The sequence below is a fragment of the Leptonychotes weddellii genome, chromosome 1 (assembly GCF_054177405.1).
Source record: "Leptonychotes weddellii isolate Sample4059 chromosome 1, ASM5417740v2, whole genome shotgun sequence".
NCBI classification, from domain to species: Eukaryota; Metazoa; Chordata; class Mammalia; order Carnivora; family Phocidae; genus Leptonychotes; species Leptonychotes weddellii.
The window spans coordinates 15,864,504-15,882,688 of record NC_138369.1 but is presented as its reverse complement, the minus strand read 5'-3'; the positions used below and the strand labels follow the sequence as shown (position 1 = coordinate 15,882,688).

At 43.3% G+C, this 18,185-nt stretch overlaps 1 protein-coding gene across 6 annotated transcripts in view; it reads right to left on the bottom strand.

Annotated features, from left to right (window-relative positions):
* Window positions 1-18,185, bottom strand: part of RBM6 (RNA binding motif protein 6) — a 78,797-nt gene that overhangs the window by 12,461 nt on the left and 48,151 nt on the right. For 4 of the 6 annotated variants that reach the window (XM_081818026.1, XM_081818030.1, XM_081818020.1 and 1 more), the window contains 4 exons: window positions 9,833-9,907; window positions 3,231-3,291; window positions 960-1,232; window positions 399-559 (listed from right to left, as the gene is read on the bottom strand). In XM_081818026.1, the coding sequence (XP_081674152.1) occupies window positions 399-559; window positions 960-1,232; window positions 3,231-3,291; window positions 9,833-9,907 (570 nt within the window). Of the gene's footprint in view, window positions 1-398; window positions 560-959; window positions 1,233-3,230; window positions 3,292-9,832; window positions 9,908-10,837; window positions 11,006-13,915; window positions 14,006-18,185 lie in introns of all 6 variants that reach the window. The other 2 variants (XM_031032383.2, XM_031032384.2) reach the window with 2 other exon arrangements.

Genomic DNA, 18,185 nt, shown 5'->3' with positions numbered 1-18,185 from the left:
TCTTAAACAACATTTTAAGGAAAAAGAGGAAATGTCCTGTTACAATCAAATATAAAACCATCTATGGCTGAGCAAAACAAATTTAAGAAACTAGAAAATTTGCTAAATCTTGCAAGGTTCAGTACACAGATTCTTCACAAGTAACTAAGTTCTCATGTTATTTTAATTGGACATTGTAAACGCCAAAAGACAAAACCAAATCTAGAAAAATGCTCAGAATTCTAACTTTCAAAGGCAGTCCCCTTCCTCTGAATGAGCATTAAACCCAAAGGAAAGAGCAAGAGGGTTTTGATACCAGGTAGCACATGAGAATTCCAATGATAAGGAAGTCCTTCAAACCTGCTTCAGGTTTCTATAGCCAGCTGTCCCTTGGCCATTCCAAGGCAGAGGAAACTTACCGCATGGGAGTCGAGGTCAATAAAGCCGTAAGTGTGGCCCATGGGGCCAGTTCTGTTCTTGATGATACGGACATTGGCAGTAGTAAGGCGGACGTAGGGTTCCAGCACTTCCACTATGACCTCAGGTGGAGTGGAACGATAGATGCGCTTTAGCATAATTGCTGAACAAACCACATAGAAATGGGAGGAGCAAGGAAAGAGAGAAAGGTTAATTTCCAAAGCCCTCTGAGCCTGATTGTCTTTTTTTTTACTGCAGATGCTATTCTGCTCCAGCAAGGCTGATTCTATAAAACAATGTTGGGTCATATACTTCAAACATTTCTTCACCAATACTCAGAAATCTAAAATGATGCCTTGCTGCATTTGAATAGCAACTATCTATTTGAAGGATGTAGGTTCCTCCAACTGGTACAGCAAGGCCTGCAGAAAGCAATAGCCTCTACAATCAGGCTGAGCAGTTTTACTAGGGTGTGGGAAACACCTGGTCCCTAGCCACAAAACAGGCCATCTATACTCGAACTGTGGTGGTCAGTCTGGTTTGTGCCCTGACAAATCACTTACTTTTGCTCTCCCCATCCTGGCGTGTCTCCCCAGACCATGGCTCCTTTTCTCGGTCTCTTCGGAAGGTGAGTCCTTCCCTTCGAGGAGGCAGATACCTTTCTCCTTCTCTCTTTTGATGTCCCAAGCGTGGTTCTTGTCCTTCTTCCCGCTTCTTGGGTTCAGGTTCCTTATCAGCTGACCTTGGGGACTGGTTGGGTTGTTTTTCTGATGGTGCTGGTATGGATGTTTTCTGAGGCTGAGGATAGGTTATTAATTCTTGCTTGGCCTCTGTCACTACAGGAACAGAAACAGAAAGAGAATCTCCAGCAGGTTTCATCCAAAAAACACTACTGCTGTGATTCCTCCTTACCTGCTAACAAATACTCATACTGGAATGGTTTTAATAGTCTCAGAAATACCCACAAAAAAGTCCTCTAACAGATATTAAGCCAGGCCAATGATATAGCACATGAAATAGTTCAAAGAAACCCTTCAAGTACTTAAAAAATTTCATCTTACGAGTTTTCTATCACTTCCCAAACATTTAAATATAAGAAATACTTCATGAGATGATGGGCCTGACTATTAAAACCAATGATAAGAACAGATTTGGGAACAAAATTACCAAAGCTATGATTCTTGCCAGAAGTTTGGTAGAAACATATATCCCAAACGTATGTGTCTAGGAGTCTTGCTTCTTCCAGTGTTATGGTACTAAGACAGCTGTCTCCAATTCTGTAAGACCACAGGTCCCCTCTTCTCTGAGGAAGCTAACAGACCTACCTGCATATAGCTCATTCACCTGTAAATAATTGTAATGAGCAAATGTCCTTCAAAATATAAATGATTCATTCTCAATCTCTTTCTATAGCAGGACAATTTGTCCAATTAATTAGAAACATTTTTTTGCAACGAATTCAATTCTTGGGAGGGTTCACAGGAAGCCATGTAGTTCAAAAAAATACATTCTATAGGACCAATGTAGAGATAACTTAGCAGCAGTGATAGGCAACTAGTGAACACCTGTTTTACATGTTTTCAGGTTAAAGCTGTCTCAGCCCTCTTAGTGGTATGGTACCCAAGGATTTTTATAAACCAGCCATTCATTTGTTAGAATATACTGAGAAAGCAAGCCTTTCTTCAGGGAAAAAACCCACAATTTTGCATAATCTGAATTGTAATACAAGCTAAAAATCTCAGTTATTTACTCACCTTCTCACAGGTTGGTTTGGTCTCTAGCATCTAGAGCCTTCCTTAAAGATTTTCAGAACACCTGCTTCACAGTCCTCACTAGAGAGTAGAATCTCCACTATAGGCCAAAACCCCAGCTAAGAAACTCTTTGTAGACATACTAAGTCCTAAACTTGGAACAAACAGGTCCTTCAGAAGGCTACCTGGATCCCTAAACTGAACTATATTTTATGGTCATGCCCTAGCTCTCCTGAAGGGGTAATATCAGAAACAGGCATATAATAGTCATTGCTGGGGCACCTGGGTGGCTCAATTGGTTGAGCATCTGCCTTTGGCTCAGGCCCCGATCCCAGGACCCTGGGATCGGGCTCCCTGCTCAGCAGGGAGCCTGCTTCTCCCTCTCTCTTTGCTGCCCCCCCTGCTTGTGCACTCGCTCACTCTCTGTCAATAAATAAATAATCTTTAAAAAAGAAAAACAAACAAAAATAGTCATTGCTACAGATGCCTTTGACAGACTCTTCAAGGTTGCCTACCTAAAGGTTCTCTGGAGAAATTTACTTAAAGTTAAGTGACTGAGAAGCTGGTAGGTTTATTCCTTTATAAAAACAACATATACCCTCAATCCTGATTATTTTCTCTTGTTCATTTTTTACTGTTATTTTACAAATATTTTTCTGTTGAAGATCCTGAAATGTTTATATAGAGCGTAAATAAGAAAACAATCCCGATAACAGATGATTCTCAGTAACACCAAAGCAGTGGGGGATAAGGGTCACATGGACGAATGCCACGGAGACTCTTTCTCAACCTAACATCCTTAAATGTATTCTAAATAACACTCCTACTGACCTCTGGTCAGCTGCCCACTTGGTTCCCTCAATGCGAGGATTTGGCAACCCATCTCCTTCCCCTGGTGGAACTGAGATCCACTATCATTCACTAACAGGTCACATGAAGTTAGAGATCACATTGCACTTTTAAGAGCTTTACAGATCAACTTGTCTTTAGGGATGACCACTCTTAAAAGCCAAAGAGAGCATGAAATTTGTTTTGATCAGTCATAAAATAAAAACTACCACCACCACCTCTAGCAACACTCACCTTCCCTTGGGCACTTGCAGAGTGAACATGAAGATCGGTGTCCAGCTACGCTGGCCTTACACTGCATGGGAAAGGGAAAGACTTCAATTTGACCAAAAACATTTAAAAAAACCTTACATATATCCAACATAATAGCACCTGCCAAACATGAAAGAAATAAGCCATATCCCAGATCACCGTAAAGCCTAACAAATCTGATGTCCCCCCACTCATCAGAGCTGGCAGACAGAATGTGGGAAGCTGCTGTTTGAGAGCTGCCTTCTAACAGGGCACGTGGACCCCCGAGCAGCCCCAAATGCCTCTGTCAGGGACAAGGATTTCTTTCTTTCTTTCTTTCTTTTTTTAAATTTTATTTATTTGACAGAGGGAGACACAGCGAGAGAGGGAACACAAGCAGGGGGAGTGGCAGAGGGAGAAGCAGGCTTCCCACTGAGCAGGGAGCCCGATGCAGGGCTTGATCCCAGGACCCCGGGGTCACGACCTGAGCCAAAGGCAGACGCATTAACGACTGAGCCACCCAGGCGCCCCGAGAGACAAGGATTTCTACAGGAAATAAACTTAACTAGGAAAACTGGACTGTTAAATGGTTTATACGATACTACTGCCCCAAAGCCATTGACCCTCATAGTCTGCATCCAACATTTGGTCCTAAACTGCTTATGAGAGCCCCATTCAGGCTGGGCTGGAACTGACAATTCTTGATGATCAACTCCCCTGATTTAAAAAAGGGGCAAGGAGGGGCACATGGGTGGTTCAATCCGTTAAACGTCTGCCTTTGGCTCAGGTCATGATCCCAGGGTCCTGGAATCAAGCCCTGAGTTGGGCTCCTTGCTCGGTGGGGAGCCTGCTTCTCCCTCTCCCTCTGCCTGCCACTCCCCCTGCTTGTGCTCTCTGTCAAATAAATAAAATATTAAAAAAATGATAATAAATAAAAAAAGGACAAGGAAAGAAGAGGAAGATACATAAATAGTGCCTCTGGCAGCTCTTCTGAGGATGTTAAAAGGAAAAGGAACATTCATTCGCCCAAACAAGGGAAGAGACACTTTGCAATGTGAATGTAGTTCTTGTCTGAACCTATGAATAAAAAGGTAAGCACATTGCCAATCCCAAAGACACTGAACTTTTGCCAATGAGCTTCCAAGTAGTATGAGGACAGAGAGCTGACTGGCAGGAAACCAAAGAACAGGAACTGTGAAGAAAAGGCTGCTATTTGAGTAGGGCCTTGTAGGGTGAGCAAGGAGGGCATGCCAGATGGAGGAGAATAACCACCACAGCAGAAGCTAATGAGTAAACAGCACACACCAGGTACCTGGCCTGTTCCACAAACTATCACTTAAGTGATTCAGACAAACTCGAGTAAAGTCATTACAGTCGATTTTTTCCTTGTTCCCTTCTTGGTGCACGGACGGATCATACACACAGCCCTGCCCTCGGTCAAGCAACGGTGGTGTCTCCCTGCAGGTGAGTGCACTGCCCTCTCTGTTGGCAGCTTTGGCCACGTGTCTGGCTTTGGACAACAGAGTGTGAGTGAACATGACCTGCACGGGCCTGGCAGAAGCTCTGAGAGCCATTGGTTGGGACAATGAGCCTCTCATTCTCTCCCTTAGCCAGGGGGACAGCAGTGCCACATTGGGACTGCTCCTTCCAGCTGGGTCCCAAATTGAGGGGTCATGGAGCAGAACAAGCAATGACCCATAGTTCCAAACATGTAACTTAAATGAAGAATATGTCTGTGCATTTAAGTCACTGGGATTTGGAGGCTGCTTGTTATTACAGAAGAGTTGTTAAGTGGTGGAGTCAGGATCCTAACCTTGGTTTAAGTACCATAATGTTCACCTGTTTCAAATGTCCAATGATTCCTTTTTTTTTTAAAGATTTTATTTATTTATTTGTCAGAGAGAGAGAGAGAGAGCACAAGCAGGGGGTACAGCAGGCAGAGGGAGAAGCAGGCTCCCTGCTGAGCAAGGAGCCCAATGCGGGACTCGATCCCAGGACCGTGAGATCATGACCTGAGCCAAAGGCAGCCGCTTAACCAACTGAGCCACGCAGGTGTCCCTCTTTTTTTTTTTTAAGATTTATTTATTTATTTGAGGGGGGAGGGGCAGAGGGGCAGAGGGAGAGGGAAAGAAACTCAAGCAGACTCCTATGCTGAAAGCGAAGTCTGATGTGGGGCTCGATCTCACGATCCCCGAGATCATGACCTGAGCTGAAACCAAGAGTTGGATGCTTACCCAACTAAGCCACCCAGGCACCCCCAATGACTTCCAGTATACATAGAGTGCAACCATCACCACAATCTAACTTCAGAACTTTTTTTTTTTTTTAAAGATTTTATTTATTTGACAGAGACAGACACAGCAAGAGAGGGAACACAAGCAGGGAGAGTGGGAGAGGGAGAGGGAGAAGCAGGCTTCCCGCTGAGCAGGGAACCTGATGCAGGGCTCAATCCCAGGAGCTTGGGATCATGATCTGAGCCAAAGGCAGATGCTCAACTGACTGAACACCCAGGAGCCCCTAGAACATTTTCATTGGCCCAAAAAGAAACCTAGTGGAGTCATTTCCCATTCTTACCACCAGTCCCATGGAATAGTGTGATATAAGGTATTTTATTATTTTATGTCGGCATAGTGTTTTCAAAGTTTATCCATGTTAGCGCGTTGCAGCATTTCATTCCTTTTATTTATTTATTTTTAAGATTTATTTGAGAGAGAGAGAGCGCGGGCACACGAGCAGGAGGGCCAGAGGAAGAGAGAATCTCAGCAAACTCTGCACTGAGCACGGAGCCCGATGCAGGGCTTGATCTCATGAGACTGAGATCATGACCTGAGCCAGAACAAGAATTGGAGGCTCAACTGACTGTGCCACCCAGGAGCCCCACTTCATTCCTTTTAACTGCCAAATAGCATTCCACTGTAGGGCTGTGCCGAGTGTTGTCTGTCTATCCGTTCAGCAGTTGATGGATATTTTGTTGTTTTGACTTCTGGGACATTACAAATAATACTGCTATAAATGTTTTTTTTTTAAGTTGGTAGATTCCACATCAGGCCAAAGGTTGCATATGCAGGGCTGGTACTCAACCCTTCCAATAAAGCGCAGAAATTACAAGAACCCCTGAGACAGCTAAGCAAGTGGCTTGTCATCTTAGGGGACAATGTAACCAAGCCATTCTGTTCTTTCAAGCTACAGCTTTGGCAATAGCCATGTAATTTTGACATCAGATATCAACATTTGCTTTCTGCCAGTTAACAGAAAATAGAGTTTGGGGCACCTGGGTTGCTCAGTCAGTTGAGCATTCAACTCTTGGTTTCAGCTCAGGTCACGATCTCAGAGGTGTCCCTCTCCCTCTGCCCCTCCCCCTGCTCACGTGCTCTTTCTCGAAAGTAAATTAATCTTAAAAAAAAAATAGAGTTCAAAATTATCCCTTTAATGCTAGCTCCCTCCATCCCTGATTATAAAAGAAACAATATATGGGTATTATAGCTGATAGGAAAAGTATAAGAGAGGGGGGGAAATTACCCATAATCTCAAAATGTAGAGGCAATCACTATTAAAATGTTAAATGTTATAAAAATCCTAGTGGTCTTTTTGTAGAAATGGAAAAGCTGATCCTCAAATTTATATGGAATTGCAAAAGACACTCAATAGCCAAAAGAACTTTAAAAAAGAACAAAGTTGAAAGACATACTTAGCAATTTCAAAACTTACTACAGAGCTACAATAATCAAAACAGCATGGTACTAACATAAGAATAAAAATATAGAACAGAATAAAACTGAGAGTCTATAGAAATAAACCTACAGACCTCTGGTCAACTGCTTTCCAACAAGGGTGCAAGACCATTCAACGGGAAAAGAATAGTTAATTCAACAAATGATGCTGGGAGAAGTGGATACCCACATGCCAAAAATGAAGCTGCAACCTTACCTCACAGCATGAACAAAAATTAACTCAAAATAAATCAAAGCTTTAAATATAAAAGCCCAAACTATAAAATTCTTAGAAAACACAGGCGTAAATCTTCATCACCGTGGATTTGGCAAATGATTTCTGACACCAAAGGATAAGCAACAAAAGAAAAAACAGCTGAATTAGATTTTATCAAAATTAATTTTTGTGTAAAAAACATGGTAAGGAAGTAAAAGACAACACACAGAATGGAGAAAATAACTGCAAATCACACATCTGATAAGGGATTTATATCCAGAATCCAGTATAAAGAACTCTTATAACAACAACAAAAAGACAAATGACCCAATTAAAAATGGGCAAAGCATTTGGATAAACATTTCTCCAAAGAAGATATAAAAGTGGCAACAAACACATAAAAAGATGCTCAACATCATTAGTCACTAGGGAAATGCAAATTAAAATCATCAGATACTATTTTACACCCACTTAGGATGGCTATTATCAAAAAAGGGTTGGGGTGCCTGGCTGGCTCAGTTGGTAGAGTGCGTGACTCTTGATATTGGGGCTGTGAGTTTGAGCCCCACGTTGGATGCAGAGATTACTTAAAAATGAAAAAAATTTTAAAAAAGGGTTAAAATTATGTTGGCAAGGGTGTACAGAAATTGGGACTCTCATACGTTGCTGGTGGGACTGTAAAATGGTGCAGCTGCTGTCTATGGAAAATAGCCTGGTGATTCCTCAAAGAGTTAAAACATAAAAGTACCATATGACCTCACAATTCCTGGGTATATACCCAACGGAACTGAAAATGTGTGTTCAAGCAAAAACTTGTACGTGAATGAATAGTCACAGCAGTCTTATTCACAACAGACAAGAGGTGGAAACAACCCAAATGTCCATAAACTGATGAATGAATAAACAAAATGTGGTATAGCCATATAATATTATTCAGCCATAAAAATGAGTGATATACCGATACATACTACAACATGGATAAACCTTGACAACATGCTAAGTGAACAAAGGCAGACACAAAAGGTCAAATGTTCTATGACTCCACTTACATGAAATGTCTAGCATGGGCAAATCCACAGAGATAGAAGGCAGATTAGTGGTTTATTAGGAAATGAGGGAAAGGAGACTGAGGAGCGACTGCTCAAGAGATACAGGGTTTCCTTTTGAAGTGATGAGAAGTTCTAGAACTAGATGGTGATGATGGTTGTACAACACTATGCATGTACTTAATGCCAGTGAACTGTATGTTTTAAAATGGTTAAAATGATAAATTTAATGTTACATGTATTTTATCACAATTTTTTAAAAAGTTAAATGTTTTCCTAAAATGACACCATGAAATATGAGTGCTCTGGTTAATGACAACCACAGCTATACAAATTATATTTCATTGAGGCTAATAAAATATCAACCTAAAGTTTTTGCTGAATTTTATCAAGTTTTATAATGAATTTTTAATGAATCATGGTTCAGAAACTATACATTTTTCATAATTATTTTTGAAACTAAGTAGCAGCAATGAAAACTGGCAAATCTTATTTTCATGCTCATTTGCAAGCCAGCTGGACTTCCAATAAGAGTATAGTCTAGGGGGGCGCCTGGGTGGCTGAGTCGTTAAGCGTCTGCCTTCAGCTCAGGTCATGATCCCAGCGTCCTGGGATCGAGCCCCGCATTGGACTCCCTGCTCGGCAGGAAGCCTGCTTCTCCCTCTCCCTCTCCCCCTGCTTGAGTTCCCTCTCTCGCTGTCTCTCTCTCTGTCAAATAAATAAATAAAATCTTAAAAAAAAAAAAAAAAAGGGTATAGTCTAGGGGCGCCTGGATGGCTTAGTCAGTTAAGCATCTGCCTTCAGCTCGGGTCATTATCCCAGGGTCCTGGTATTGAGCCCTGCATTGGGCTCCCTGCTCCGTGGGGAGTCTGCTTCTCCCTCTGCCCACCTCCTCCCCCCATGCTCTCTCTTTCAAATAAATAAAATCTTAAATAAAAAAAAAGAGTATAGCCTAAAATCTTTAAATATGCCATTCTAGGGTGCCTGGGTGGCTCAGTTGGTTAAGCGACTGCGTTCGGCTCAGGTCATGATCCTGGAGTCCCTGGATCGAGTCCCGCATCGGGCTCCCTGCTTGGCAGGGAGTCTGCTTCTCCCTCTGACCCTCCCCCCTCTCATGTGCTCTCTCTCATTCTCTCTCAAATAAATAAATAAAATCTTTAAAAAAAATAAAATAAAATAAATATGCCATTCTAGAAGACTACTGGACTTCAAGAGAGGTAAAATGTCATGGTACCTGAAAGTTCTATATCCTTGGAAACCCTGTAATAGCCAAAAAGTGTATGCCTCTGGCAGAACCAACCTCTCCAAATACTAATCCCCTATAACCACCCCCAGGAAGTTGGTAACCAGGGAGAGGTTTAAGTCAACGCAGTTCGTAATCAATTGAAAAGCATGGTGTATGTCCCTTGAGAGGGTGCCTCCAATAGGCCTAGAACCCTCTACGGCCACAGGCAGCAGCCAGAAAGCATGAATGGTGGCTGGCCTTGCACAGACCCTCAGTTCATCTGAAGTGAACTAAGGTAGAAGAGCTTTGTCCTTGGCAATGCATACTACCAGGGAGCACTCCTGGAGACACAGAGGAGCTGTGAGGCTGGATCCTTACTTCTAAGGAACGGAATTCTTGGCACTTACCCGTTTGCAGTACCAAAAATCTGGGCCTGGTATATACTCAAGGGTGACCTCTTTGTCATGGATCATTAGAGTTCCCTGTGAAGACAAAGACAGAAGCCATCAACATCAACCCTCAGAGAAACAGAGAGACAGGAAGGCACAGAGAGCCTTTCCAGTCCCCAAGCTGAAACATTTTACAAAGACTGAACCTATTTATCAACAAAAGGAAATGGCTGTTTTAAGCCACAGACTTGGGGCAGTGTGGCAGAGCAAGCTTAAGCTTAGGGAAAGGATGTGGGAAAATCAGTCTTCAGCCTTCGCTCTTGTGGGTCAGGGCGCTGTCCTTAGGCAGGTTAGGCCGAGTCTACTTCTCCAGAGGTATGTAGTGCACGTTCACGAGTCCCAGCAAATCCCCCACCTGACTCGGAGCGAGCACACTAGCAGAAGCCAACTCTTCCTTCTGCAGCTCAGAGGCACAGGAGCCCTCTCAATTATCTTCTTTTCCATGGCTAACTCAAATCTCCTTGGAAAGGCAGGTAGGGCTCTTAACTGTGGTGCCTGAAAACTTTCTTTGGAACACTGGCTGCACGGCAAAAGCCCCCGGAAAAAAAGGTACAACCCCGATGATAGGCAGAACGGAGAAAGGTGAAAGCTTCACGGCAGGTCACGTCCTATGGTAGGACCCTGAATGGCTGATGGTGGCGGCGGCGGCGGCGACGGCAGCTGCATCACTCTGGCTTGGAGCCTACAGAGCGAGCCAGCCATGAGATCTGAGGAGCAACCATTGGCAAATAAGCACTGAGGGGGAAGTCTGGCACAGGAACAGGTGGGGAAAGGGGCTCAATAAGCTTGCAGTTACAGAGCTCCTTTGCCTCTGCATTTTGGAAAAGTCACCAATTCTATTTCCCATCAAGAAAAGGTAAGGCTTAATAAACACTAGCCAGCAGATATGTTAGAGCAGAGAGAGAGAAAAAAATCTCTGCTTACTGACAAGAGACCCTCACCCACACTGGTAAGTGAACTAACCGAGGATGCGACTCTGGAACTAGCCCCTGCGCTGTGTTCATTTCTCCGCCCTCTAGGGTCCTCTGTGTCTCCTCAGACAGGGCTCTGAGTTCTACAAGGCATTTCTTTGCAATTGGACCTCAGTTTCTTGCTTGAATCCATACATCTGTCAAATAATGCTTTACCTCTCTGCTTTTCACACCAAAAGAGTCAAGAGAAATACATAGAATAAAATTATTGTCTTGTCAAAACCAAAGGAAATCTGCCCGCCTACTTAGGTCCTAGAGTCTGGTCTCTGAGAAATTGTTTTGTGGCTTCTTCTCAAGGCTAGAAGATGATGATAATAAAAACGTGCTATCATTTATTAAGCGCTTACTCAGAGCCAGCAACTATTAAGTATGTGATCTTATTTAATCCCTTGAATGATCCCATAAAATAACATTATCTCCACTTTACAGATGAGGAAACATGCTCAGAGCCAAGGTCACCCAGATGGTGAAAGGCAGAGCCAGATTCACATGTGGGCTGTAGATAAGGGACCTCCTACTGCATCCATCAACTCGTGCTCTGTCTTAAGGACAAGCAATCTGATCTCAGAAACCAAACCAGGAAAGAGAAGAACTCTGCAGGCAGGGAGGTCAGGGGACTATCACTCTGCCAAGCTCTACCATACAGGAGGTTGGTCAGGATGGTACCCTTCTACCTACAGGCAGTATATCACATCATTTAAGAACATGGACTCTGGGTCAGGTTCCCTGAATTTGAATCTTGCCACCACCTCATGACCTCCAACAAGGACCTTATTAACTTCTATGTGCTTCAGTTTCCTCATTTGTAAAGTAGGGATAACAGTACCTGTTTCATAAGATGGTTATGAAGATTAAGTAAATTAATACATATAAAGAGCTTAGCATGAAATACAGTGAGGGCTCAACAAATGTATTTTGACTCCTAAGTGCTCAAAAAGGACTAGCATCAGCAGGTGAGACTAGACAGGTCAAAAAGCCACTCACCTCACCTCATTTGCTTGTCAGGTAATATTTCACAACCCATTTCAATCTACTAAAAGACTAAGCTTTCATAGGAAATGGTCACTGCACGTCAGAACCCGTATCTTTACGCTAGCACTTAGTGTCAGTTGTCAATTGCTGGGCCAGATCTTAGTGTCCAGGCTAAATCTTGCTGGCCTTTTATTACCAGTACCAAGTGCAGTACTTGGCACAGAAAAGGAACTTAGTAAGGGCTGTGGAAGGAACAAAAGACTGAATGGATCCAACTATCCCTGAAGACTGGAGTGCTTAGCACACAGTGGCTCTGGAAGGAGGTACTGCTGTCACAGTGCGCATCTGTACACCCTGGCCACAAAACGTGTGGGTTGCCACGTAAAGAGTGAACAGTGCCACAGGCACAAGGCACTACTGCGAACATAGTCCTCTGCAAATTTTGATTTCACCACTTGGAGGTATCACTAGACTCAGAAATTTCTGAGGCAAGGAGTCTTTATACTTCTAGTGTGACAAATACGCCGCTCCAGGAACCACGGATGACTTTCGTCCAGGGTAGCAAACTCCTGCCAGGAGCACTCATTAGCATATCTTCCCATTTGAGAAGATTGCCTTTCCCTCATGTGTCACAAAGGCAATGATTTCCAATTCCTCAGAGTCCCCTACAGCTAGGACGGCTTTCTTTTCAATCTGCACGTGGCTAGACATAAGGCTGCCAGGAGACCACTGCTAAAGAATATGAAATGCTTTTAACATCACCGTTGAAGAACAGCCAATTGTTTTAATAAGAATAAACAGAGAAATCACTTGAATGAGAACAATCAGGTTTATCTATGATTTGATTCCCCAGCTGCTATCACATACAGGCTGCCCAGATATACCAAGCATGGGGTGACATACACTATGACCCTCCCTATCCTGGCCAGGTCCTTTCTTCAGATTTCACAGGGTAAAGATCTGCCAGTGTCTCCTAGGGAAGCAGACCGTGGGGAGTTGGATTAATAAATGAGTAGGATAAATAAATATTAATAAATAATAAATCAATAAGTCATTAATGAATGATTTCATCATTTTGGTTGTCCACTTTTGTCTATTACCTACCATCTTCACACATTAGTATTTTTAGTCATCATTTGACTTATTGGATTATTAAGCTACTAAAGCAAAGGAACCATGAAGACCACGAGTCTGATTAACCAGGTCTGGCTCCTAAAGAGGCGTCACCCATTTGAAAGTAGAACCAGGGGCGCCTAGGTGGCTCAGTCGTTAAGCGGCTGCCTTCGGCTCAGGTCATGATCCCAGGGTCCTGGGATCGAGCCCCGCATCGGGCTCCCTGCTCAGCAGGAAGCCTGCTTCTCCCTCTCCCACTCCCATTGCTTGTGTTCCTGCTCTTGCTGTCTCTGTCAAATAAATAAATAAAAAATCTTTAAAAAAAAAAAAGAAAGTAGAACCAGAGACACCTCCTTTCTTAGTGTTAGATTAGGCTTAAATTAGATCAAAACCTGCAAAAATTTATCTCCCAAGCCCAAAGCCCTCACTTGACAAAGTCACACATAGGTGTTCCTAAGTATATCCCCGGGGTTCTTAATGTAAAGCTGCAGAAAGCTAGAGATAACTGCATTCCTGAACAGTAAAGCCAGTCAAGTCCATATTCTCCACCTCAGGGACACCAGAGAGGAGCACACTCTGGGTCTGAGGGCAGCTGAACTCAACATCCACATTTCCATTTCCCTTTTCAGCTGCTGTTCCTGGAGGCTTCGTAACTTCATTTTGTGACTGTCAACCTGTGAAAAGGACTTGGGTCAGAGAATTATGGCTCTACCACATGGTCCAGCTGGCTCATAACCAAACCCCAAGAATCCTTTCTTAAGGTACTGGGGAGGTACAAGAGCAAATGGGAAGGGAAGAACATTTCTGGCCAGCAGCTCGGCATGTTTGTTGACGATCTCCCAACACAAGCACGGTCACAATCACATTTTGTACTGAGAGCACGGTTGCTGTGCGACAGAATGGGTCATCCCATCGAAGCATGGAGAGACACAGACAGGATCAAAAGGCAGGGAGAAAGTATGTGAGCCTTGTGAATACAACTCACACTGAAACATCAGCAATCCCTCCTCGTAGATTTGTGCTTCTTCCAAACACAGGATGGGAGAATCAGGTTACTGGTGGCTGAGAACTGGTACTGTTTATCAGAGATAGTAATCTTTATTCACAAGGCAATTACAGTTTACAAAGGCATTCTTCACAAATGTCACCTAGCTCAATCCTCACAAGTAGGGCATATATAAAACTTACTTCCACATAGGAAAGTATGGCTGGGATACATGGAACAGCCTGCCCAAGATTACAGAGCTACTTAGCAACACATACAGGACCAAGAGTCAGGTTTTCTTTTTGCCATATTGCTTTTCTTTGTTTTACACATCCAGGGAGTCAGCCAACTCGTAATAGTTGCCACACCAAAGATGTGGCTTCTGATAAAAAGATGCATAAAGTCTAAAGAAATTCACAGGCAATGGCCCCACAGGGATTTTTTAGAGAGACTGTCATAAAGACCCTGCTCCCTGATAGCACTGCCAATCCCCCAAGCTGGCCTGCTCAAGTGGTCTTTGTGTTCTTAAAGCACTACAATTACTTTAAGGCACAGTACCTAACACAAAGAGAGCAGCTAGTAAGCAGGTGCTACCAGCAGTTTCAACAACCCAGCAATCAAATGGACTTGCAGAAAAAGTAAAGCAAGAGGAACCAAATAACAGGTTTAAAACAGATGTACGTCATTCCTCTTGTATAAAAGGGTAGTTTTATAGAAATCTTTTGCAAAGCAGCCAGGCTCATTCTTTATGGTGCAAGGATATGTTATAGTTCAAACATATAGTAAAACTCGGTATTTCCAAAGGCCAAAACTAAAATGAGACAGAAAGAGGAAAGGAGGAGAGGGAGGAAGGAGGGAAGTAGAGGAAGAAACCCTAAGGGAAGCACACAGAAAGCTCTGTGATAACTCTGTAGTAGCTCTGTCCATTGATCTCTATATCCTCTGTTAGACTGGCTTTTCTTTTATTTTTTTTAAAGATTTATTTATTTGAGGGGGGGTGTATGTACTGGGCGGGGGGGGGAGGCGGGTAGAGGGAGAAAGTCTTCCGTAGACTCCGAGTTGAGTGTGGAGCTGATACGGACTCAACCTCAAGACTTTGAGATCACAACCTGAGCAGAAACCAAGAGCCAGACACTTAACTGACTGTGCTACCCAGGAGCCATAGACTGACTTTTCACAGAACAGGATCTAAGTCACTCTGTGAGCAGCCAGATGAGACTCTAATGGGATCTCCACTGGAAATAGAATCCCACTTCAGGGTCCAATTTAAAGTTGAGGGGCAAGGAGACACTGCACTCTCAGCTGATACTTCATCTGGATATCTTTTCTTGTCTAGATGAAAGCACAAACATTTTTTCCTGAAATGCTCCTTAGTAATATTTTTCATGGGGCGTCTGGGTGTCTGTCTGTTGGTTAAGCGTCTGCCTTCAGCTCAGGTCATGATCTCAGGGTCCTGGGATCAAGCCCCATGTCAGGTTCCTTGCTTAGCGGGGAGACTGCTTCCCCTTCTCCCTCTTTCCATCCCCTCCGGCTTGTGCTCTCTCTAATAAATAAATAACATCTTTTAAAAATAATAATAATATTTTTCACTACCTGACCAGTTTATCTGTCATTTCCTAAGGGGACACCAACAGCATCTTGCTAAAACCTTATGTGTGCTCCCTGAAGCAGTATGGCTGGCTGTGTTTCACTCAGCCCAACCCACCAGGCTCCAACCTGGCCAGAGTCAGGGTCTCAAGAAACACAATACACTCGAGACCAGGCCCCGACATACAGCAAACTGATTATTCCAAAGGTATCTGGTGCTGAGAATACATTCCACCCCCCCTCCACCACCACTCTCTGCCAGTCTTTGGTGGATTTTAAAATAAGATCTCAGTTCTTCTACAAAATGCCTCTTGTCATTATGAAAGAAAACCTGCAGTCTTGGAAGTAATTTCATCAACTTAGCTCCCAGAAGACTTGTCTGTCAGGGTATTCATAAAATTCTCGAGCTCTAAGAGTCATTTGGGTCAAAAACAAAGAGGCAATATATAAACAAACAAATGAGTAAGCAAATAAGTAAATAATAAAATGCCAAAAGTCTTTTGTCTCCCTGTGAGAAGGTGAGGTTCTATCAGAGACTGAGACCAGTAGATGGGGCACTCAGCAAACTCCTTCACCACCAACATCTTACTATGAAGAAATAATTATAAAGATTCCCCTGGGGGTGCCTGGGTGGCTCAGTCGTTAAGCGTCTGCCTTCGGCTCAGGTCATGATCCCAGAGTCCTGGGATTGAGCCCCGTATCAGGCTCCCTGCTCGGCGGGAAGCCTGCTTCTCCCTCTCCCACTTCCCCTGCTTGTGTTCCTGCTCTCACTGTCTCTCTCTGTCAAATAAATAAATAAAATCTTAAAAAAAAAAAAGATTCCCCTGAAACTAATAATACAGTATATATTAACTAAATTGAATTTAAATGAAGAATTAGAAAAAAAAAAGGATTACAAGATCCAGGTATTAGTACTTAGAATAACTTAATAAATGTGAACCACTAAAATGCAAATACTTTTGAAACTGTCAGTTTGTTATAATTCTGTATGTTTTTTTTTTTTTTCAAGATTTATTTATTTGAGAGAGAGAGAGCAGGAGGGGCAGGGGGAGAGAGAATCTGAAGCCGACTCAGTGCTGAGTGCAGAGCCCAAAGCCCAAAATGGGGCTCAATCTCATGACCCTGAGATCAGACCTGAACTGAAACCAAGAGTAGGGCACATAACCGACTGTGCCATCCAGGCACCCTAATTTTGTCTTTTTTTTTTTTTTAAGATTTATTTGAGAGTGAGCGAGTGAGAGAGAGAGAGAGCATAAGCCAGGGGAAGAGGCAGAGGGAGAAGCAGACTCCCCACTAAGCAGGAAGCCCGACACAGAGCTTGATCCCAGGCCCCTGGGATCGTCATGAGGCGGACGCTTAACTGACTTGAGCCACCTAGGCGCCCCAATTTTGTATGTTTTAAAGCAGTATTTCATCCAATGTTGATAAGGACCTCAGCCTAGTTAAGATTTTCCTGGTCAATTAATAATTTATTTCCAAACAATTCTTAGTGGAAGTAGATCATATTTGAACACATCTTACTGGTAATCCTCAGAACTCCCTTCAGAATTCAAGCTTCTATAACCTCTGTTTCATTTTTTTTTTTTTAAAGATTTTATTTATTTATTTGAGACAGAGAGAATGAGAGAGAGAGAGCACGTGAGAGGGGGGAGGGTCAGAGGCAGAAGCAGGCTCCCCGCCAAGCAGGGAGCCCGATGCGGGACTCGATCCCGGGACTCCAGGATCATGACCTGAGCCGAAGGCAGTCGCTCAACCAACTGAGCCACCCAGATGCCCATCTGTTTCATTTTTTTTTCTCAGTTGGTTTGAATCACATCATAATGAAATCAAAGTACTCATAAAGCAGAACAGATATAGAAACGAGATACAGCTTGTTCCTTCCTAACAATTTTCTCACTTAGCCCTAAAATAATTGTGGGGTATGCAGGGCAGAGGTTTTAGTCCCAGATAAAAGAGGGGCTCTCCGCCTACTGAGGCCCTTAGGGCCATTTTCTCCCCACACCGTTGAATACTAGAACACTATTTAACACTCCTGCATATTCTGAAATGACCTTTTTAAAAAAGATTTTATTTATTTATTTATTTATTTATTTGAGAGAGAGAGAGGGAGGGAGGGAAAGAGCAGGGGGTGGAACTGAGAGACAGGGACAAGCAAACTTTACACTGAGCACAGAGCCCAATGCAGGGCTTGATCTTGCGACCCTGAGATCATGACCTGAACTGAAACTAAGAGTCGGATGTTCAACTGACTGAGCCACCCAAGCGCCCCGAGATGACTATTGTTCTAGCTCCCCAACACTCATTTCTCTGGAAAAAGTGGACCCTAAATTCAATATATACACATGCTTCATTGTCTAGGTCTCTAAATTGAGTCACTGTAAAGGAAGAAAAGGGAGTTTCTAAAATCAACGTGGTAAATGTAAAGCTTCTTACTTTACTTTATTGAGTAACATAATCAAACCGTTTCTCTCTCATTTCTTTTTCTTTTTTTTTAAAGATTTTATTTATTTATTTGACAGAGAGAGACACAGCGAGAGAGGGAACACAAGCAGGGGGAGTGGGAGAGGGAGAAGCAGGCTCCCCGCAGAGCAGGGAGCCCGATGCGGGACTCGATCCCAGGACCCTGGGATCATGACCTGAGCCGAAGGCAGTCGCTTAACCAACTGAGCCACCCAGGCGCCCT